Here is a 24,276-nt window from a genome sequence, read left to right on the forward strand (position 1 = left end):
CTCTGCTCTTAAATGTCAGTCCCTGTTTAGCCTGTGGCAGACTGTACTGACCAGGGAGTTTTTACTCTTCAATAGCTCCTATGACTCACTTATGCTCTCTGCCAAGTAAGAATTACTTTCTGAGCTCCCCGTCTCTAGACTCCCTCCCATTCAGAACCTGGCATGAAACTGCGAGAAGAGAAAAGGCTGTCATGTGATTGGCTGCTGGTCTGAACCAGGGTTCAGGCAAAGGGCCTGTGAAGGGAAACAGTCCTGCTAACCAAAATAGTTTTATTTTAGGCATTGTGAGGAAGCCTTAGTCTTTTTCCTGATGAATAATCACTCCACAAAATGGAACAGAGGTGCTCACAAAGACTCCTGGTCTAGCCCAGAGCTGCATACCCATTTAGTATTGTAACTTGCCCTAAGTGATCTCAAAGATAGAAGAAAAAATGACAGGTAATATAATAATATAGATTTGGGTTTGGAAGTAAGTTTACATAGTGGGAAATACACTTAAGGCATTTCTTTACCTTTCTGATGTGCCATAAAACAATGTACACAGACTATTGCCACTTTCCTGTGTGTAACTGATCAAGGCACAAGATGAAGTGTTTGTCTGGGTGAATGCAGCACTCACAAACGCCAGTAAACCTGTAGGTTTTTCCCCCCACAGGTTTGTGCTAATCACTCCGTATTTCCACACATTAGACATAACAGTACCATAGATACCAGTAAATCTATACTGGCATACTGAAGAAGCCACTACACACAATGCAATGATTGGAAGTTATGCAGCTGCTATACTCAGACTAGAATTATTTATTGTGATATATTTCATCTAAAGTTACAGTAGAGGCAGGTTATTGCTGCCCTTATAAGTAATGATCTAAAACCTACTGAAGGCAATGGAAAGACTACTACTGACTTCAATGGTCCTTGTATCAAGCCCATCATCACCAACTCTGTGCAATATCTATTCAAGGAAAAAATTATTAAGACCAGCCAGACAACTCAGTGATTCACTTATTACAAGGCACCAGAACAGTGTTGGAGATAGATGCCAGGATAATTCTTATACTTTCAGGGTACTCATTGTCTTTTGTGGCCTTGATCTGTAATCAGCATTTCAAAGTCTGTCACACATTCGCTGGGTGAAACTGTTGGTTGGCTTATGAACCTTAACTTTTACAGTATGTTGCCTTGTGACATATCGGCAAAACAGGCAACTCATAATCTATGCATCCTTTGCATAGAAAGGAAAAAAGCTTGCAAGAAAGATCTTCTTCTTCTTCTTCTTTTGTGTGGCTGGTGTAGAGCAGCAACTACAATTTCACCTGAAGTTGATCAAGCAAAATGGCTACATCAGGAGTAGCAGAATTTATTGCAGTAATGCCTCCTTCATATTTATAAATTGGGCGAGACAGATGATATACCATGGTGCACTACTTCCTATTGCAGATGCAAGCATATTTAGAGGCACTTAGCACAATACAGTTAACTGTGTTTTCTTCTTGATTCACTCTGGAGTAGCATTTTCAGTCTTACAATGAAGTATTTAAATCTCTGAAAAACAGTTACTGCTACAGTGTGTATAGTACTGTAAACGTGCAAGGTTCTACCACAATTTTAGAAGCCACAGCCAGGTAAGGAGGAGAGAGAATGTAAGAACATAAGAATGGCCATACTGGGTCAGATCAAAGGTCTATTTAGCCCAGTATCCTGTCTTCTGACAGTGGCCAATGCCAGATGCTTCAGAGAGAAAGAATAGAAAAGGTAAACATCAAGTGATCTATCCCGTCGCCCATTCCCAGCTTCTGGCAAACAGAGGCTAGGGACACCATCCCTGCCCATCTTGGCTAACAGCCATTGATGGACATATCCTCCATGAGTTTATCTAGTTATTTTTTAATCCTGCTATAGCCTTGGCCTTCACAACATCCTTTGGCAAAGAGTTCCACAGGCTGACTATGCGTTGTGTGAAGAAATACTTCCTTTTGTTCGTTTTAAACCTGCTGCCTATTAAAGAGAGGAAATTACAGCAGCAGCAGGAGGTGTATTACATGAATGGCAGTTCCTGGAAGCATCCAGGGTTACTAAGGGAACCATGTGGTGGAACCTTTGAGAAGCCACATCTAGCATATACTTCCTGGTGCCAGCACAATTCATCTGTTGGATTGGTTAGACCATGGCCCTGCCTTCGCATGCCCAATAGCATCTAGGCAAGCATAAGCACCAGGTTCTGGTTAGCCCTGTGCAGGCGTGAAAGGAACGGAAAGGGCTTCCTGAACCAATGTGCCCCCACCCACAGAATCTGGCCTTTAATATTATAAACATATATAATGGTACTTTTTATTTACTTATAAAGACACACTATCAAGTAGTTTTGGCCCAACGTTCTTCCTACTTAAAAGGGACACCAACAAACTGAATTCTAGTCTAGCTCAAAAACATCAGTTAAAGTAATTCCAGGTCTTATGCAAGCCACTGAGTCCCCCTGATGATTTTTGTGATTTTACATCACATTTTCCTATTTTTCTTTAAGTTTTTTGATCTCATGTGAAAAATCCTCACAAACAGCAGGATAATCTGATTGCACAAAGAAAACTTATTGTACACAAACTTCTATCAAATGCACAAAGTTAACAGACAGATGAGCAAATGGGTCTCCTGATTCCTAGTCCAGTGCCCTTTTTTCCATCCCCAGCTCTGCCACTGAAAGGGCAAATGATCACACTTTGCATCAGCTTCCCACCTTTAAAATGGGTGAATTTACCCTCCGTTGTAAAGCGTTTTGCACTCTGTAGATGAAAAATGCTGTAGAACAGCAAATTATCATCATTATTTATATGTATTACAGTAGTGTGTACAGGCCCCAACAAAGATCAGATTGCAATTAAGCTAGAACTGTACAAACTCATACTAAGAGACAGTCCCTCCCCCCAAAAGTGTTTACAGTTTTAATAGACATGACAAACAAAGGGTGGGAAAAAGGAAGAATTACCATCTCCATTTTACAGACAGGGAAATCAACTTCTAAGAGGTCAGTTTAAAAAAAATGAGGCATGCGTTCCACAAATAATAATGGACCTGATTTTCCTTCCTCACACCAGTATATGTCAGGAGTAACATCACTGAATTCAGAGGAAAATGGGGCTTGTGGTTAAAGCATTAGACTGGGACTAAAGCAATGTGGTTTTAATTTCTGGCTGCCACTGCCTTCCTGTGTGCCATTATTATTATTATTATTAACAAAAATGCCTTTAAATAAAGCCTTAAAGGCAAAAGTAACAATGACCTAACAAACACCAAAGTCAACAGAGAATCAAAAGCAATCCAAAAGGGTACTACAAAAAGGAGAGATTTAAGCTATTAAGTATCTATTTTTAAAAAATCTGTATTGTAAACCTAGTTGATTACAATTTTAGGGTTCCATGTGGCATTCTGTGCACACCAAACAATTCCCATCAACTTCAATGGGAGTTTTGCGTGCACAAAGAATACTGGCTGGGGTCTTTACAAGGTTTTCTTCATAGATCAACTTAGAGGTGAAACAGTTATTCTGATGAAGTCAGCATTCTGAGTGTACTGATCACTATGCAAAAAGTCCACTGCAGGCTGAATCTCAAAATGTTTAGGGGAATAAAGTGATTGTCATTTTGTACCCCAGATGAGAGAGAAGACTGGAAATTAAAATAAAGACATAGCTTGAATTATCTTAACTATGGGTTTGTCTGCATGGCTCCACCATGCAGACTATGGGGTATGAGCTGCAGAACACCCTAAAGTATTGGGCTATAACTGCGGTCAAAAAACAATAAAGAAAAGAGTCATTCTAGGGGCGTAGAATGTCTGCACCCTTATGGATGGATGCGATGCACAAAGGCCTGAGAGAAGAACAGCTCTTGTTTCCAGAGCCTTTGCACTGTTTCTGAAGGGTGAGGGCAATACAGTTCTGTATTGTAGTTTCAATGAATTATTTACTCAGAGTTCTGTATTAATATGCCTAGTAAGGAATCTATTTGTCAAAAAAAATTTCTGAATCTTTTTTGTTGTCTGTATCGTTATGTACATACTTGCTGACAGGTATTTTGAAATAAATGACCAAAAATAATTGAAACTGGTATGATTATATTGTGTTATTTTGACAAATAAAATACACAGAATTTTAAAATACTGTGCGCAGAATTTTTAATTTTTTGTTGCAGAATTTTTAATTTTTGGCACAGAATTCCCCTAGGAGTAAAAAATAATCTGAAGAGCAGTCTCCAGTGGGCTGGCAACAATTCCGAAGAATTTGATCAAGTGGCTCAGAATAGGACTCACTGGTGGTCTCGGACAAGATCAGCATGTAACAGGTTTGCTCAGGATCAACAAATTCATCTCCAGGCTGCACGTGAAAAGTGCCACACAGCTGCATCATCAAACATCATAAATACAGATTTCCAATGCCCTCAGTGTGGCCAACTCTGTGGATCAGGGTTTGGACTTCGGAGTCATACACATAGGCATAGATGAGAACTGCGACAATATCACCATCGTCAGCGATGGACTACCAACAGCAGGGTCTACATGAGATAGTTACTGTGCAACATTGCAATTCACACCCCCACAGTCTGCACGGTGTTTTAAGTTAAAAGTGGAGCTAAGTGAGCAGAGAATTTCATAGAAGTGATTGTGCAAGGACAGAAAACAAGGACAAACTGGGGCTGCACCACCTAGAAGCAGATTGATTTGAAAAAATACCTATTTAAAAGCTCTAGAAACATACGGGGCCAAATCCATGCTCCATATAACTCCACTGACTTCAGTGGAGCTGCATCAGAGATAAATTAGTGTCTGAAACTCTTCAAAGAAAATAAAACTTATTTGCACAGTGAAAACCTTAAGAGCTGTTGCCCACTACTTTCTAACACTGGGAGATATACTCCCAACTAGTGCTCCCTGTGAGGGATCTGGATCTAGTATTGGCGGCATCTCCAATCACTGCTAGGATGACTTTATATACTATAGAAAGGCAGACCTTCTGTGATAACACTGTTTCCAATCAATGCTGCTAACACAGAAAGATAGCATACAGATACTGGAAACTTAGGAAAGACTGGCTCGTGCATGACTTGTCCTTGCCCATGAACTTAGTGAGATGGTATCTATAGATCCCTCTTTGGCTGTTTATTGACCTTTGCTTATTTCAGTCTTCCTCCATTACGGGGCCCTTTTGTCCATGTTAATTTCTTCTGTTATGGTGGTGGTGAAGGAAGTGTTTGAGAGAAGAGGAAGCTGCGTTTTACTTAGTAAGCAAGACATATTTGCCTCTTTGTATAAGTTCTTGTCAAACTAATCAGATCTATAAATTACCTCTCTTAAAAGTTGATAACTAGCTTTAAATGGGAGGAGAGGAAGGGAAGCATAGAGGGCTGTAAAGCAATTTTGCATTATTGATGCATCCTTCAGGAAGGGCAGTCTTGTTAACACATGAGACTGGGAGCCACAAGATTTGAGTCCTATCCTTTACTACAGATTTCTTGTATGACTAGATATATCACTTCACCTGTCAATTTCCTCAGTCTGAATTGACAAGAATATTATTTACTATACATAGAGCTGTGCCGCTGTAAGCTTGCTAGTGTAGACATAGCCAAAGACTTTGCTTTGGTTGTCACTGGCGCTGGACCTTGCTCTCCCTCGATATTCCTCCCTCCTGGCTTTTAACCTGAAAAAGATTTTCAGAAATTTAATTACCACCATGATGGTGGGGTTCCCCTACTCATATATTCTCCATCTCCCTTTCTCTACAGTATATTTTTTATTCTTTCTATTATGTACCTTCTCTATCTACTTATATTTTATATGGGTGGTTTGTTTTAAATACTTTAAAAAATGTATTTCTGAATTAATGTAGTGTTCTGAATGATGGAGGCTGCTTTATACATATCTTTAATCAATATACCAACTTGCTGCACTGGCAAGAAGAGCAGGAAAGGAGGCATGAAAAATCATAGGCCTTGGTCACCAATAGTGTCAATGAGACTCGAGTACTGAAGAGCATACAAAAGAGGATCGGTGGGGCACAGGATATTTTAAATCAGCATGGAAAGAAATAGGCCTGATGTGGAGGGTGCAATCCAGGTACCCAGTCTTTTGGTCAAGGTATACAACAAGGTTCTGACCATATGGATGTTAAAGAATCCATTACACACATAGGCGCCAACTCCAAGAAAAAAATGGTGGGTGCTGAGCACCCGCTGAGCACCCACTGGCAGCCAGTGCCCCACCTCCCCACAACACCTCCTACCTGCCGGTGGCCCCTCCAATCAGCACATACCCCTTCCTCCCAGTGCCTCCCACGCACTGCAGATCGGCTGTTCCATGGTATACAGGAGGTACTGGGGAGGAGCAAGGGCCAGGCACGCTTGGGGAAAGGGACAGAACGGGGCAGGAAGAAGCAGGGCAGGGGTGAAGGCTTGGAGGAAGCGGTGGAGCAGGGGTGGGGCCTGTGGCAGAGCCAGGGGCGTCAAGCACCCACCACCACATTAGAAAGGCAGCGCCTCAGATACCACATTTAATAAGTTTAGATGTGTTAACGCCAGAAACCTGGCCCAATCAAGCTTGAATATTACTTTCCATTTTCCTAAATTTTTCTTGTAGTTTCATCTAGGTAATTTATCTTTTTCTGTCCTAAACTGTTGTATAGTGTTTCTATGCTCTGTTAGAAACCTCCTGGGTTTCATTCCAGAGAGGCTGCATGTTTTTGGGTAAAGTGATCCCTGTGTATAATTTCTGAAGCACTGTGGCATCCTTTGGGATGAAATGTGCTAGAGAAATTCAAGAGAAGTACCCATTTTGAAGTGTCTCTCTCTCACTCTGCTTGCAGGTTTTGTTCTGGTCATTGGATTGGTGACTTTCTACCGTATAGGGCCCTACACCAACCTGTCCTGGTCTTGCTACCTGAACATTGGGGCCTGCCTCCTGGCCACGCTGGCAGCCGCCATCCTCATATGGAACATCCTTCACAGGCGGGAGGACTGCATGGCACCTCGGGTTATTGTCATTAGCCGCACTCTGACTGCTCACTTCCGCAGGGGACTGGAGAATGACTATGTTGAGTCACCATGCTGAGAGCATGTGCTTGAAATGGGAGAGTCCTCTGAGGAGACTTGCATTGGAATTGTTTTCTATAAGTATACACTGTAATTTAAAATTAAGTGTTGAAGGACATCACAAAGCTCAAGCTGAAAAGAGGCCCTCAATTATTATCTGAATGGGCTCTATCTATCTATCTATATGTATAATACACATAATTATATATATATATTATACACCACCCCTCTTCCTCTACTGTACAATGGAAAAATATTAGGACTTTACACCATATGCCAGGAGTTTTCAACTGTGGCAGAGACAGAGTGAGTGTGGTGAGGGTACTGAAAATGGGAAAAGGGCAACCTACTACTTTAAAGTCTTCCCTTATTTTGAATGAAGTTATCCTGCTCCCTAATGACAATGCAACAAGATCAAGGGCTCAGCTGTGTTCACAATCCTCCTTTGGACCCAACAGACAGACAGTCTGACAGAGCAGGAAATTTTTCATGGGTGTCAAAATTTACAACAGCATAGTTTAGGCTTAGGTAATGTTTCCTTTAAGGTGAGTATCACATACCCAATTTTTAGGAACATCTAACTTCGCTGTAACATTTCTTCCACACTGAAGCATAGAACACAATCTATTACCCCAGAAGCAAGTAATATAATTCTAAATTATATTTGTAAATATATGGGAATGCAAAAAATTAGGGTGAGTTTTCAGACACTGTTTTGTCCTTAAAAATAGAGGCTTTGGGAGTGTTTAAGTTAATTTTGCAGGCAGCTAGAGGTGCCATTAACACGAAAGAGAGGTACACAGCTAGAACTTCCTACACACTGTGCTGAAAGTGCACTCCATTGTTTACACTGTGGGTTAATATCTATGAGAAGAGCTTTTACCGTGACCTCCCCATACCCCCAAATATACTATTAACTTATTTTGTTAGAAATGGCTACTATGAATGAATATCCTAAATTATCTTTTCCCACAAAGTGTGCAAACTTGGCATGCAATTTTCAAACTTGGGTGCCTAAGTCAGCACGTTCATTCTGCACATAGGCACCTAAAGCAGATACTTGGGAGCATAATCACCACACAAATGCAAATCAGAGCACCCAAATTTGAGAACTAGGCATTTAAGAATTGATTCTTGCAGGTCAGACCCCACAGTGCCAAATAAATTGGTGAGAGTTGAAGATATTCAGCACCTTGCATGATCAGTCCTCTACTACATAAGTGTGACGCTATACACAGGGGTGGGCAAACTTTTTGGCCTGAGGGCCACATTGAGTTTCCAAAATTGTATGGCAGGCCAGTTAGGGGAGGCTGTGTCTCCCCAAACAGCCAGGCATGGCTTGGCCCAGCACCCGCCTCCTATCCAACCCCCCTGCTTCTCGCCCCCGATGGCTCCCCCGGGACTCCTGCCCCTCCAACCCTCCCTGTTCTCTGTCCCCTGCCCACCCCCCGACCCTCCACCCCTGACTGCCCCCAAATCCAACCCCCCCCTCATTCCTGACTGCCCCCCCGGAACCCCTGCCCCATCCAACCCCCCCGTCTCCTGCCATCTGACCACCCCGACCCCTGACCACCACCCCCCCAACTCCCCTGCCCTCTCTCCAACCCCCACTGCTCCCTGCCCTCTTACCACACTGCCTGGTGCACCAGTGACTGGCAGCGCTACAGCCACATCACCCAGAGCACCAGGTCAGGCCGTGACGCTGCACCTGCGCTGCCTGGCTGCCCAGAGCATTGCGCCGGTGGCACGGTGCGCTGAGGCTGCGGAGGAGGGGAAACAGCAGGGGAGGGGCTGGACTAGCCTCCCGGGCCAGGAGCTCAGGGGCCAGGCAGGAGGGTCCAGTGGGCCGGATGTGGCCCATGGGCCGTAGTTTGCCCACCACTGCGCTATACGGCATGATGGCTCACGTCAACAGTGTGCATGTAGCATCAGGCAACAAACCAACAAGCCGAAAACTGCACTGCAGAAGTCCCTAAATACAAGAGTTAGAAAAGGACAAGCAGCAAGGAGAAATGTTTTTTAAAACTTTCAGTAGATGTTACCTTGATCATACTCACTGATAAGACTGAATGACTATGAGCTGCGAACATTATAAAATCTCTCTCTGAGGCTGTGCTGCTGCTCCCAGCTGAATTCTCTGCTTTTCATCTTTGTCACTGTCTCCTTTATATTTCGCTTCACTTTGTTAAAAAGTGATCAAGTGGCTCTTAAATTCTGTTCTGCACCCAAAATTTCACGTAATAAGGAATGCAGCCCCAGTTGCCACTCTGCACGATGCCCAAAGTCAGTAGCGCTCTACAGAGCTTGATGCTCTAGAACCAAGGACTTCTAGAATTCAGCCCCCCACAATGCCTTGCTCTAGACAATCAGAGCAGAGTTCTATAAAGCTGATAAGAAGTTTTTTCTTACACCAGTTTATAAAAACCAGCTGAAGTTTGTTTCCATTTCCCTGACTTATTTTACAGAAAAGCAAGGTATTTTCTAAAAATAATTGTGCTATATTTACAGTTTTTAAAAATAAAGTATTGGAATATTTAAGACATATTACTTCAGCTAATATTGCAATATCTATATTATAATATGTACATTAAAATTTAAAAGTCACCTATGTGGTCAGTAACATTGTAATACTTGGTATTACTGTGTTTATTTTAAATGTATAAATAAAGTGGAAAGTGTTCAATTCCCTGTATATGATGTACTTTGTATTTGAATGGCAAATAATAAGACCAATCATTATCAATCATGTTTCGGCTGTTTAACAAAAGAGAATCCACATGGTCAGAATGTTTTATTTGCAAATCTGACCTTGAAAAGTGATGGCTATCCTTCTGAGACATTTGAAAACCAATTATTTTCATCAGTGGTGCATTGTGACAACAAGTCACAAGGTGTGCATTTACCCCAGACATCTGAATCCATCAGGTGCAGTGAAAGGCCCAAGACCAGAGGCCAAGTGTTTTCAACAGACCAAGAAATGTAGATGTTTAGTTAAGTCCTGATTTGTGCAGCTGTACCAAATGCCTGAAATGCATATTTCAGCACATACATTAATATTTTCATAATATCCATTTTGTAATGAATCATGATTCAGGTTAGATGATATTATGGTTTACTGAATACATCTACCTACAGTAGGAAAGGAGCCTGAGACATAAGCCCTTGTATCCAAGACCTGGTGTGAGGCCTGCGGCCTGAATAAAAAGTAGCTGTCAAGCTTTGCTGATATAGAGCAAAGTAGCCAAGTTAGCCGAAGTCAAGCTCTGCCTGCTTGCAAGCTCACAGAACCTGGCAAGAACAGGGCTGGTACTGCAAAAAAACACATAGATTCATAAGAAAGGCTAGGCACAGGACACTCATACAAACACATTCCAGAAGGATGGTACCAGAACAGCCTGATAGTCAATATGGTACAAACACTCGCCCCACCCCCAAAGATAACAAGAACTACAAATACAGAACCGTATTTCCTGCACCCTTCAGAAACAGTGCAAAGGCTCTGGAAACAAGAGCTGTTCTTCTCTCAGGCCTTTGTGCATCGCATCCATCCATAAGGGTGCAGACATTCTATGCCCCTAGAATGACTCTTTTCTTTATTGTTTTTTGACCGCAGTTATAGCCCAATACTTTAGGGTGTTCTGCAGCTCACACCCCCATAGTCTGCATGGTGGAGCCATGCAGACAAACCCATAGTTAAGATAATTCAAGCTATGTCTTTATTTTAATTTCCAGTCTTCTCTCTCATCTGGGGTACAAAATGACAATCACTTTATTCCCCTAAACATTTTGAAATCCAGCCTGCAGTGGACTTTTTGCATAGTGATCAGTACACTCAGAATGCTGACTTCATCAGAATAACTGTTTCACCTCTAAGTTGATCTATGAAGAAAACCTTGTGAAGACCCCAGCCAGTATTCTTTGTGCACGCAAAACTCCCATTGAAGTTGATGGGAATTGTTTGGTGTGCACGGAATGCCACATGGAACCCTAAAATTGTAATCAACTAGGTTTACAATACAGATTTTTTAAAAATAGATACTTAATAGCTTAAATCTCTCCTTTTTGTAGTACCCTTTTGGATTGCTTTTGATTCTCTGCTGACTTTGGTGTTTGTTAGGTCATTGTTACTTTTGCCTTTAAGGCTTTATTTAAAGGCATTTTTGTTAATAATAATGGCACACAGGAAGGCAGTGGCAGCCAGAAATTAAAACCACATTGCTTTAGTCCCAGTCTAATGCTTTAACCACAAGCCACATTTTCCTCTGAATTCAGTGATGTTACTCCTGACATACACTTCTAAATTTAACAACTGGCCAAAAGTGGCGCCTTAGGCACCGACTCCATGGGTGCTCCAGCAGAGCACCCACCGGCAGCTCCCTGCCCCGGCCTGCGCCTGGTCCCAGCTCACCTCCATTCTGCCTCCGCCTCCTCCCCTGAATGCACCGCCCCGCTCTGCTTCTCTGCCCCCCCAGGCTTCCTGTGAATCAGCTGTTCACGCGGGAAGGTGGGGCAGGCTGAGAAGCAGGCCGCCGGCTTCCTGCTCAGGCTCAGGGATGCGCAGGTGAGCTGAGGCGGGGGGGCGTGAGGAGGGCTGTCCACGCTGCAGCAGGTAACCCGGGGGGTGCGCAGGGGAACCGCTCCCCGCCCAGCTCACCTCCACCACCCTGGGCCTGAGCGCGAAGCTGCCGCCTGCTTCTCAGCCCTCCCAGGCTTCCCACGGGAACAGCTGATTTGCGGGAAGCTGGGGGAGAGGGAGCAGGGCGATATGTTCAGGGGAGGAGGTGGAGCTGGAGCGGAGGTGAGCTGGGGCCAGGCACAGCAGGGAGCTGCTGGTGGGTGCTTTGCCCTGGAGCACCCACGGAATCGGCACTTAAGGCGCCACTTTTGATGTGATCAGTGGGGGGAGCTGCCGCTACGCTACCCCGCCCCTAGGAGCCAGAGGGACCTGCCGGATGCTTCCTGGAAGATGCCCCAGGTAAGCACTGGCGAGACTCCCCACCTTTCCCCCCAGCAGGTCCCTCTGGCTCTTAGGGGCGGGGTGGGCACCCACTACGGTGGCCCACAAGACCCTCCAGCCTGGTTCTGGGGACAGTCAGGGGACAGGGGAGGTGGGTGGATAGGGCAGGGGTCCCGGGGGGGCGTCAAGGAACGCGGGGGGTTGGATGGGGCAGGAATCCTGGGGAGCGGGGGTGGGCAACGACCCCCTTGTGGGGTGAGGAGGGAACCGGTTGTTAAGATTTTGGCAGCTCATCACTGCCTATAACCACTGAGCCGGGGCATTAGGATCGTGCTTCGCTGATAATAAACCTCACGGAGTGCCTTCATACACCTTAACAGATCTTGTGGTCATTGGGCAGTTTGCTTGAGGTCTGCTGTACCAGCTGTCTATGCAGAGCTGGGACAGCACACAGAAACAACACACATGCAGTCAACATCTGACAACATTACTAATTAATAGCATTAAAAGTAACATGAGCATGGGTACTAAGATGAGATGTCCATTATCATACGGACATAGAAGTCCATTTGACTGCTGCTGACCATGCCAGGTACATCCCATCTGCTGTTCTGCTAGATGCACTAGGTATGTCCTGACATTGCATTGTTCTCAATGGATGACACCACCATGACAGGTATAGTACAAGACCAGCAGAGAAAAAGTTAATATAATACCCAAAGGGTAAAGGTTTCAGCTTGTTTAGGATGACAGAGTGTGAATGAGGGCAAAGAGAAGGAGGAAAAATTAAAGAAGTGTAAAGGGAACAAAACTTCATATGACTCAAGTGAAAATAAATCCCACCACTAAATGAGTCATTACAAATGTTTAGATCCCACCTTTTGATGAGTTTGATGGATTTGAAGGCCTCATCCATGTCCCCAATTGTTAGATAGAAGCTGAAGTTCAGCATAGCTTCTCGGGTAGTTTTGTCACACTCTTCCAGACCAATGAAATCTCTCATGGGCTTTTTGGCAACCATTTGAGGGAGTTGTACTGAGCCAGATTCCACTTGTGCTTCTTTCTCAGCTTCTCCTGGCTGAAAGGAAAACCACCATCACTCAGGTGCCAAGCGGGCTTCAACACACTCCCCTGACCTACAAATACAGAATTCTACAAGATTTTAACCATATGACTACTTGAAGTCAATGACAGAACTCCCTTAAATGGGAGAAGGATCAAACTCTTACAGTTGTCAGAATAATTAATACTATACTACTTTTCAAAGTGCCTTTTAATATAGGAAGGAGCGTCTCTAAAGATTACTAAAGCACATAAGTCATTAGGCTCAACATTTGAATTTCTTCAGTTACAGATAAGAGGTTTGTACAGTATCCCAGAATGAGCAGGAGTAACCATTACAGGTAAGGTTTCATTATAGTTTCTAAGTTTCTATGATTGATCTCTGCCCAATGGTGAATTTATGTTTTAAGTTAACTATCCAGATCTTCTTATTTTTTACTCCTGTCTTCATATGAGGAATCCCATTATTAGTACTCAGATTTACAACCATATTCCACAAAAATGGCAACTTTGGAGTCCCTAGAGCCTCAGTAAGATCTAAATTACAACTCCACTCAGAGCCACAACAGGGCAATTTAACTATTCTTCTGAAAAAAACAAGAGGAATCCCTTTGTTGTGTCACCAGCATCAAATAGCCTCTTTAGACTTTAAGAATTAACTTTTCACAAGCCAAACACAATGAAACATCTTGGTCTGAGCCAGTGATGAGCTGGAGCCGGTTCGCACCGGTTCACTAGAACCGGCGAGGGACAACCGGTTCTAAAAGGGCTTCTAAATTTAATCGGCCAAAAGTGGCGCCTTAGGTGCCACCTCCACGGGTGCTCGAGCCCTGGAGCACCTAAGGGGAAAATTTGGTGGGTGCAGAGCACCCACCGGCAGCTCCCTGCCCCACCCCCATCCCCATCTCACCTACGCTCCGCCTCCTCCCCTGAATGCACCGCCCCGCTCTGCTTCTCTGCCCCCCCAGGCTTCCCGCAAATCAGCTGTTCACGCGGGAAGCTGGGGGCAGGCTGAGAAGCAGGCCGTCGGCTTCCTGCTCAGGCCCAGGGATGCACAGGTGAGCTGGGGCGGGGGGCGCAAGGAGGGCTGCCCGCACTGCAGCAGGTAACCTGGTGGAGGCGGGAAGCCACCGCCTGCTTCTCTGCCCCCCCTTATCCCCGGCTTCCCGCCGAACAGCTGATTCGCACGGGAAGCCGGGACAGGCTGAGAAGCAGGCCGCGGCTTCCCGCTCAGGCCCAGGGATGCGCAGGTGAGCTGGGGCGGGGGGGCACGAGGAGGGTCACCCACGCAGCAGCAGGTAACCACTCCCCACCCCAGCTCACCTCTGCCTCCCTGGGCCTGAGCGGGAAGCTGCTGCCTGCTTCTCAGCCTGCCCTGACTTCCCGACGAACAGCTGATTCGTGGGAAGCCGGGGGGGCGGGGGGCACGGAGAAGCAGAGCGGGGCGGTACTTTCAGGGGAGGAGGCGGAGGTGATCTGGGCCTGGGTGCGGAGCTGCCAGTGGGTGCTCTGCACCCACCAATTTTCCCCGTGGGTGCTCCAGCCCCAGAGCACCCAGGGAGTCAGCGCCTAAGGCGCCACTTTTGATGTGACCAGTGGGGGATCCGCCGCTCCTGCCTTAGCTACGCTCCCCCACCCCTAGGAGCCAGAGGGACCTGCTGGATGCTTCCTGGGAGCTGCCCCAGGTAAGCACCTCCGGGACTCTCCACCTCGCCCCCCGGCAGGTACCTTAGGGGTGGGGTGGGCACCCACTATGATGGCCTACGAGACCCTCCTGCCCGGTTTTGGGGGCAGTCAGGGGACAGGGAAGGGGGTGAATGGGGCAGGGGTCCTGGGGGGCAGGCATCAAGAAATGCTGGGGGGTTGGATGGGGCAGGAGTCCCAGGGGATGGGGGTGGGCAACGACCCCCTCGTGGGGTGAGGAGGGAATCCGTTGTTAAGATTTTGGCAGCTCATCACTGGTCTGAGCCACCATGGATGCTGAATCGTCCTCATTCTAAATAATTTAGGCAGTCTCTTCAAGCCATCTTCACTGCCAGAGAAGTGTAGGGAAAAGCCATATGTTAACATTCAAGGGAGCTAATCTAAAAACTATGCAAGAGCACATTTAAAGCCACATATTAATGAATAAAATACCTGAAGTATTAGCCAGACTAAGTAATGCAAACCACAGTGCAAATGAGTGTTAGATACAATTTGGGGAATTCCTGGTTGAGGGAGAGGGAAAGACATTGTTAGGTCGACTTACAGTCACCGCAAAAGTTACTGTGGTGGTTGGTTCATGTTTACACTACTCTCCTTGTGTTGGTGGTGTGCATCCTCACCAGAAGCACTTCTACAGACTTAAGAGGGGCAGTGTGGTCGGCTGAGAGCCCGGGCTCTCAACTCTGCTTGGCTGACCCCCCACCCGCCCCTGGGCTCTCGGCAGGGAGCCAGGAGCTTCGGCTCAGCTGGGCTCCCTGCAGGGAACAGGGACCCTGCAGTGTGGGTAGTACCTAGGATCCCTGCAGGGAGTGGGGAGTCGGGTGGGCACAGTCTGGCTCAGAACAGGGAGCCAGGTTGGGACAGCCCTCCCAGCAGGGACCCCGGCGGGCGGAGCCTGGCTCAGAGCGGGGACACCGGGAGGAGGGGCAGCCTGGCTGTAAGCGGGGCGGGCACAGCCTGGCTGGGCACAAGGAGCTGGGACCCCGGGGTGGGGGGCAGCCCAGCTCAGAGTAGGGAGCCTGGGCAGCAGCCCTTCTGGGAGCAGTGAGCCAGGAGCCCAGGGGAAGCTGCGCTACAGCTGGAGCCCCGCCACCTTCCCTGGAGTGACAGCCCAAGCTGTGAGACGGGCTTTCTTGTCAATTTTACGGCTCCAGCATGGAGTAAGCAAGTAACCAGGAGTGTCTACACAAACACAGTTGCCCTAACTACACCGACATAAGCCCTGCGCCTTTCATGGAGGTGGTGTTATTATGTCGATGTAGCAGGGCACTTACATAGGTGGGAGCAAGACTGTAGTCTGGACCCTGACATAATTTGTTGATGTAAGATGCCTTATGTCGACCTAACTCTGTAGTGCACACCAGATCTAAGACAGGTCTGTTGTGTCAAGTGGACTTTACCATGTTTAAAATAGTCACAAAACTATGATATGTTTACCGTGTCAGTAAATAAATAACTAGTAATTCAGCCTTTAAAAGAAATGTACTGATTGGAAAAAAAATGGAAATGGAGAGGGAAAAGAGGCAGATGAATGAAGACTGTGGAAGGAGGCAGTTATAGATACTTACAATAGGCTTATAGACACATCCTCTCCGAAACAACAACTAATGGCAGCAAAAAACAATACAAAAGGAGAGAGAGGTAAAAATCAAAGTAAAATATAAACATGGAGCATGAAGGATAACATGCATAAGGTGGAAGTGGAATGTAGCAGCTCTTTTTTTCATCTTGCAATTTATGGACAGGCAAAACATAATTAGATGTAATCCAGATAAAAGCCAGCTCTTCATGGAAAGGTTATTGTAGTCTATTTATTAGAAACAGGTTTGGGTTGAAAAGTTCAGATCCGGCTCTGAATTCCCCACAGTTTGAGACAATCCAGATGTAGGTTTCTTGTTTAGTCCCTTTTCTTAAGAGATTAGGAGCTAACCACAAAGTTTGGATCCACATCCAAACTTCCCAAAAGTTACAGGTGGTTGAGTGTAGTTTGCACCAATTAGGCATTCAGTGTAGTGGAAGATAACGGTAACTTATACCCATTTGGTATTTAGTGGGGACTGAATTTAGTCCTGATGTAAGTAGGCTGCAGCTCCTGTTAAAGTCAAAAGGAACTGTACCCTCTTATGCCAGGGTTAAATTTTACACCCAAGAGTATCACGGATGGTGCTGGCATAAATTAAAGTAGAAACGGGATTATTTTACATTCTCTTGTTAGTTGCTTTTCCTGATAATTGCTCCATCTCCTTTGCTTGTATATCACTCACCTTTTGCACATCCATGGAATGCCAAATTAGTGTAACTTACATTACATTGTCAATACATTCATTTTATTACTACCTTTGGGTATATCTATATTGTGATAAAAGACCCAAGGCCTGGCCATGGCTGGCCCAGGCCAGCTGACTCGGGCTCACAAGGCTCAGGCTGCAGGCTTCAAGAACCTGCAAAGGGGGAGAGTCTCAGAGGGTCTCCAGCCCGAGCCTGAATGTCTATAATGCAATTTTTAGTCTTGCGGCCTGAGCCCTGAGAGCCCGAGTCACCTGACCTGAGCTCTGAGATTTCAGGTCACAAGTTTTTTTATTGCAGTGTAGACATATCCTTTGTCACAACTTTCATTGGCGCTGCACCTGCTTACTCCAAGCTCCATTTGGCTGCATCTGGCCTCAAGTGCAAAGAAAGGTGTTAGCATGTGGTTGGGGCAGAAGTAGCCAAGGATGTCCTCTTTGTGATCTCTCACCTTTTTTGCAAAGTAATAATGTGGAACCTCGATGCCCAGAAGAGCCTGGTAGGTTGAAGGCAATGGGAAGCTGTCCTGAAGCAAAAGACCATGCTCTTCAGTACTGAAGAATGATATAATCAAAACATCCGGCTGGAAGGGGAAATAAAGTATTGTTTTGTTTTAATGGTACAATATCCTATTTTAGTTTTGTTTTTATTTTCCATTTTCACTTGGCAGAGTCTTCACTTGAACAAAAACACCACACAAACACCTGCTGGTGAGGGCAGAGCTACAGGCTTCCTCCCTACAGTAAGTGGCCAACAAGTCATTCTACACTTTAAAATATGTTTGCATAGGGCCAGTCACCTCTGCCTTTCAGGAACCAGCCTCCCCATCCTTGAAGAGGGAAGCCCCGGTAGCACACTCCTGCTCCGGAAGTCTCTGTTTTAAAGACCCAACACAGACTCAAAGAAACACTCACAACTGCTTTTAAATTATTTTTAATCCAGCATTATTCCTAGATCCATTTTAAGATCTCAAACAAAGTATTTCACTACAGACGGTATATACGGCGTATATCTACACAGCTGACATTAAAGCGCTGCCACTTTAACATGGCTGTGCAGTCACGGCTCCTACGCTGGGAGAGAGCTCTCCCAGCGCTGTAATAAAACCACCTCCATGAGGGGAATAGCAACCAGCACTATTTACACTGCCACTTAAAAGCGTTGAAACTTGCATTGCTCAGGGGGGTTGTGAAAAAGTTCCTCCTCTTCCTTGGTGGGCCCTGCGCTTATTGGTGGATTTGCTCACCTCAGAGATTCATGGCAGCCCTCAGTTTGGCCACTTTTGCAAGTGGCTCAAACCTGCCGTTCACTCAGCTAACCTTATCACTGGCCAGCATGGGGAAAAGGAAGGAAAACAAACCCCGTAGTCTCTGCTGGTCCACCTAGTGGGTCGGGGAACAGGCCAGGGACCTTCCCCTTTGGTAGGACCTGTTACCCAATTTCGGACTAAACAATTTCGGGTGACAGGACCCCAGAGGTGAAAGTAAGCCGGCCATACCGGGACCAGCTCTCCCTGACAGCAATTTAAAGCCCTGGGATAGCGGCGGCAGGGCTCCGGAGGGGATTTAGAGGGCCCTGGAGCTCCAGCCGTCACTACCGCCCCTTTAAATCTCCGCCTGAGCCCCGCCACCACTACCCCAGGGCTCCGGCAGCAGGGCTCTGGCGGGGATTTAAAGGGCTCTGACGGGGCTCTGTCTGGGGTGGGAGTGGTTGCCAGAGCCCAGAGCCCTTTAAATCCCTGCCTGAGCCCTGCTGCCGGAGCCCTAGGGTAGCGGCGGTGGGGCTCCGGAGGGGATTTAAAGGGCCAGGGCGGTAGGAGCAGCTGGAGCCCTGGTGCCCTTTAAATCCCAGATGGAGCCTGGCTGCCACTACCCCAGGGCTCAGGTGGGGATTTAAAGGGCTCGGGGCTCTGGCAGCCACTACCACAGCGGACCTCCAGGCCCTTTAAAGCTCTGCCAGAGCCCCAGGGTAGCAGTGGCAGTCAGGAGTCCCCAGGGCTCCTCAGTGATTTAAAGGGCCCCAGGCTCCACTGCAGTAGCGGCAGCTGGTGCCCAGGGCCTTTAAATTGCCCCCAAGCCCCGGGGCTCCCAACTGCCTCTGCAGCTGGTAGCTCAGGGGTGATTTAAGGGACCAGGGGCTCCTAGCAGCCAATACCGCAGCTGGAGCCCCGGGACCTTTAAATCAAGATTAAAGGGCCCAGGGGATTTAAAGCCCTGCCCCTTCCGGTTGAGGCCACGCCCCCTGCTCAGGACTCCAGATTACCGGTAAGTCCTTTAACTTACTTTTACCCCTGCAGGACCCACAGTCCAGGTCAACTCTTCCTGTATCCAATGAGGAGTTGAGAGGGATGGGGGGGAACTCAGGCCCACCCTCTACTCCAGGTTCCAGCCCAGGGCCCTGTGGATCACAGCTGTCTATAGTATTTTGTGTAACACCTGTGTGACAGCTACAACTCCCTGGGCTACTTCCCCAAGGCCTCCTCCCAACACCTTCTGTATCCTCACCACAGGACCTTCTTCCTGATGCCAGATAGCATTTGTACTCCTCAGTCCTCCAGCAGCACACCCTCACTCTCAGCTCCTGCGCACCCCTCACTGACTGAAGTGAGGTCCTTTTTAAACCAGGTGCCCTGATTAGCCTGTCTGTCTTAATTGATTCTAGCAGCTTCTTAATTGGCTCTAGGTATCCTAATTAGCCTGTCTGCCTTAATTGGTTCCAGCAAGTTCCTGATTGTTCTGGAACTGCCCCTGTTACCTTACCCAGGGAAAAGGGACCTGCTTCACCTGGGGCTAATATATCTGCCTTCTATCACTCTCCTGTAGCCATATGGCCTGACCTTGTCACAAGGTGTTTTTTCAAGTGTAGACAAGTTTTTCAGCGTAGACAAGGCCTAAGGCTTTAGTTGTCATTCAGCATCCAAAACAACATAGATGTCTACTATTTAACCTTCTGTCTGCATAACAATATCCCTGGAAGTCAGTAACCCTCCCTGTAGGTTTGAAGAACAATATATTTGTTAGTTTACTATTGCTGCTCAGCAGTAGCAGGAGCTCACAGACTGTTTTGGGTTACCACACCAATATCAGAGTTATTTGATAATTCAGCAAAGCACTTAAGCACACACTTAACTTGAAGCACCTAGTCCCAACTGAAGTCAGTGGAACCACTCACATGTTTAATATTAAGTGCAAGTTTAAGTGCTTTGCTGAATAGAGGATCTCAGACTGAAAATTATTTGACTCTTTTCTGCTTCTTTATGTTTAAAGACTCAAAATTATTTAAAAGCTAAACATTTTGTTTTGCTTCTTCTTCATATTAGAAATATCAAGTCTTAATTTCCTTCTCTGTGCTGGAGAACCTTGACAAGGTCTCCGGAGGACCAGAATGTGATGCCACTCAAGACTGCAACCTAAACTTCACCTATCATTTCCCCACTACTCAGATTCTCCAAAGATTTTGCCAAGATTATGCAGCAAAGAGAAATGCAAGGTCTTGACATGTCTAATCTGGAGAAGATTATGGCAGGATTATGCATGGATCTGGACCCTGGTCTGGAAGGGACAACATGGACCAATACAGTTTAGATCCAAGGAACAACTGTAGGTGACCCCACCAGACAGCTGATGAGGAGGAAGCATTGTCAGGGTAGTGAGGTCAGGAGTGCTGTAAGCACATTAGAAAGGAAGAGCCTTTGATTTATTTGACAGGCTCTCTGGTAAAATTAAATCTGGGCAACATTCAGTGTTAATTCACCACTTTAAAAAAATGTAAAAAACGAACAGAAAAGAGTCATTTCTGAGAAGTGCAATAAAGAGGTATAAAGGCTGTCTCAAAAAGGCAGTATAGAGGAAAGACTTTTTTTTTTTCTTTTGGTAATTTGCAGTTCAACTTTAATTGAAGGGTCTTTATCATTCTAACTAAACATATCTTGTTACTAGAGATGGGCCCAAGACACAAAATTTGGATCCATATTTCAAAATGGAATGGTGTTTCACATCTGGGATTCTGGATTTGATCCACTGATAAACAGACCTCACTTGCACAATTCTAATCCAGATCCAAGCTTGGATTTTGACTATCCCCAAATTTCAGATATTTGTTCAGACCCACCTCTACCTGCGACACTGAGATTTGAGTTCCTTCGTAGAGTTATTTCCCTTCCTCTCTTACTTTCTAACTTTCAGTGTTTTTCATATTTTTACTCAGCCATATATACTTATGGGGAAAAAGCCGCCAGAGATGAGCAATGAAGAGCAGCAGTAGAGCCTTCTGCAAACCCTCCAGAAAAGCCCCAATGATCTCATGATGAAAATCAATATCTCTGAGTTTCTGTGGGAATAAACAAAACTAAAACACCCCAGGTTCAGAGAGGGATAGCTCAGTGGTTTGAGCATTAGCCTGCTAAACCCAGGGTTGTGAGTTCAATCCTTGAGGGGGCCATTTAGGGATCTGGGCCAAAAATTGGGAATTGGTCCTGCTTTGAGCAGGGGGTTGGATTAAATGATCTCCTGAGGTCCCTCCCAACGCTGATATTCTATGATTATTGATTTGAGCTTACAAAAACCACAATATGAGTGCTCAAGTTAGCTTCAGGAAAAACATTTTGAACTGGCCTCCTGCTCATGAGATTTTCTTATTTTCTTACCACAAATTCTAATATTTTCAGCATGAAACCCACTGCTAACAAGAAAATGTATTATGACCAATAGAAGTCACAAGTACTAGACTCTTAAAAGTTTGTTTGGCTGCTACCTTCTGTGCACCGGATCACAGTATCTACACAGATAATTTAGTGAAGGCCAGAACCAATAGTTTATTACTGGGATTAAAAAAATCAGAACAGAGGAAGAGAAAAAACATACCGTGCTTTCTGAGCTCTCTGTCTGCTGCTGCTGCTTGTCTGGAAACTGCAGGTATGGTTCAAGGACTGCTTCACATACAAAAAGTCTTGGTTCACTATGGTCCCAGAAGTGGCTAACAGGGATGCGATCTTGCAGTGCTGGATGCTCAGTAACACTCCTGCAAAATAAAACGGAGGACAAACGTGTAAAGACAGGTGGAACATGTCCCGGGCTGCTTATTCAATTCATTAACATAAATAAGGGATGAAACATACCATGGGTTAGCCCCAAAACGATCATCACATATATAATATAAATATTTAAAATTTCCTAAGAGTGCAGTCAAGATACAATAAATTATCATAATAAACACAAACATTCATTGTATTAGGTTCAACCTCGTAATAGCAATGCAAAGAGTTCCAGGTTTGACACATTACTAAAGTATTTATAGCTTGCCCAACACCTTCATATCACATGTCCTCTTATGTATTTTATTTCACAACACGAAGAATTGACATTTATCGAATCCCCTGGGAAAGATGTATAATATTCACTCCTGGTGTTTTTTCTTTAGGAGTACTGGGTTACTAGCCAAACATACTAATGAATGGGAAAAAGCAGAAAAGTGAAAGATTGTGTGTAATGTCTCTCAACTGGTAACATAACTAAGGACTTTAAAGGATCCTTTTCAATGGTGACTAAACCACACTTTCATCTAAACTCACGCTCACTTAATGCAGCGCGGGAAACAGTTGATCCCCTTCCACTTAATTCCAGGGACCATTATTTATTCCTCTTGAATTCCTACACCCTCCTCCAGTGCTCATCTTCCAGGCAGGGTGGTGAGTGGGTGATTTCCTCTAAGCCAGTGCCAAAACTACTCTGTGAATCAGGCAAGGAAAAGGCTCATTCAGCAAGTTGCCATCCCATTTCTCCTCCTTTCTCCATAAAGCACGAGCACATCACTTATCTGGCACAACTAACCTCTCCACCAGCCCAACCAGCATGAGGTTGAACAAGTACATAATGCAGGCACCAAGGATCCTATACTTCAGCATGCAGCACTGCAATCTGTCACCAACTGGAAGTCCATAACAAAGATATGCTATAGAATTCATACTTACTTTGGCCTTTTAGCTGGAGAGCTACTAAAATAAATGTAGAACAAGCCACAAAATTGTGACGGGTCAGATCACATAAACCCCCTTGGGAACTGCCAACTGATGTGCCAAGACTACTTCGGCTCCTGCTTTCCTGCCCTATCAGATTAGGACTTCAGTGCACTGCCTGGTTTGAGCCAGACCCACTGGCCTGCTACAAACCCAGACCCAGGTCTGAACCTCGTCCCCTAACAGCTGTAGGCTTAACTGAAAGCAGATACAGAAGTGTTCCTGTCTTTAACACTCGGATGCCCAACTCCCAATGGGGTCCAAACGCTAAATAAATCCGTTTTACCCTGTATAAAACTTATACAGGGTAAACTCATAAATTGTTCACCCTCTAGAACAGTGGTTCTCGTAGCCGGGAGGGAAAGCCCCTGGCGCGCCGGACCGGTTTGTTTACCTGCCACGTCCGCAGGTTCGGCCGATCGCGGCTCCCACTGGCAGCGGTTCGCCACTCCAGGCCAGTGGGGGCTGCGGGAAGTGGCACGGGCTGAGGGATGTGCTGGCCGCCCAATGGAGCTGTAATTTTTCATAGAACTTGTCTAACTTGTCTAACATAGAGGCCTGGTCTACCCTAGAAAAGTTACCCATAACTGACAGTGGGGGTCAGTAAACTGTGTGCAGCGGATCTAATGCTGAAGCTGCTGCTAAGGTTGTCAGCGAAACACAGGTCTCTAATGTGACTTGGAGCCAGAGATACTAAGTGGAGGTTTAAAAAAAACAAACAAAAATAGTTACTAACCTTTCTGTAACTATTGTTCTTTGAGATGTGTTGCACATGCCCATTCCAATTTAGGTGTGTATCCAGAGCACAGCTGCCAGAAATTTTTTCTCCTAATGGTATCTGCCGGGTCAGCTCTGGCACCTTTTGGTGCCACACACTCATAGTGCCAGTATAAGGGGCCTTGCCAAGCCTGCACCCTTCAGTTTATTCTTACCAACCACTCTGAAAGCAGAGCCAGTGGGCAGGTCTTGGAATAGACATGTGCAACACATCTCAAAGAACAGTTACAGAAAGGTTAGTAACTGTTTTTCTTCTTGGAGTACTTGCACATGTCCATTCCAATTTAGGTGATTCACAAGCAATTGTATCAGAAGTGGGCTCAGAGTTCAAGGACGAGCCGACTGTAGTGCTGCTCAGCCGAGGTGTGCATCATCTCTGGCCTGTTAAGTGTTGGCAT

At 45.7% G+C, this 24,276-nt stretch overlaps 2 protein-coding genes across 7 annotated transcripts in view; one reads left to right on the plus strand and one right to left on the minus strand.

Annotated features, from left to right (window-relative positions):
- Positions 1-9,747, plus strand: part of TMEM204 (transmembrane protein 204) — a 45,774-nt gene extending 36,027 nt beyond the window's left edge. Inside the window, exon 3 of the mRNA XM_073362967.1 lies at positions 6,854-9,747. Coding sequence (XP_073219068.1) covers positions 6,854-7,098 — 245 coding nt within the window. The 3' untranslated portion in view covers positions 7,099-9,747. The remainder of the gene's footprint in view (positions 1-6,853) is intronic.
- Positions 1-24,276, minus strand: part of IFT140 (intraflagellar transport 140) — a 284,666-nt gene that overhangs the window by 107,272 nt on the left and 153,118 nt on the right. For all 6 annotated transcript variants that reach the window (XM_078854619.1, XM_073362957.1, XM_073362955.1 and 3 more), the window contains 3 exons: positions 21,951-22,107; positions 17,540-17,671; positions 12,915-13,114 (listed from right to left, as the gene is read on the minus strand). In XM_078854619.1, the coding sequence (XP_078710745.1) occupies positions 12,915-13,114; positions 17,540-17,671; positions 21,951-22,107 (489 nt within the window). The remainder of the gene's footprint in view (positions 1-12,914; positions 13,115-17,539; positions 17,672-21,950; positions 22,108-24,276) is intronic.

Source organism: Lepidochelys kempii, chromosome 10 (assembly GCF_965140285.1).
Source record: "Lepidochelys kempii isolate rLepKem1 chromosome 10, rLepKem1.hap1, whole genome shotgun sequence".
Taxonomy (NCBI): Eukaryota; Metazoa; Chordata; order Testudines; family Cheloniidae; genus Lepidochelys; species Lepidochelys kempii.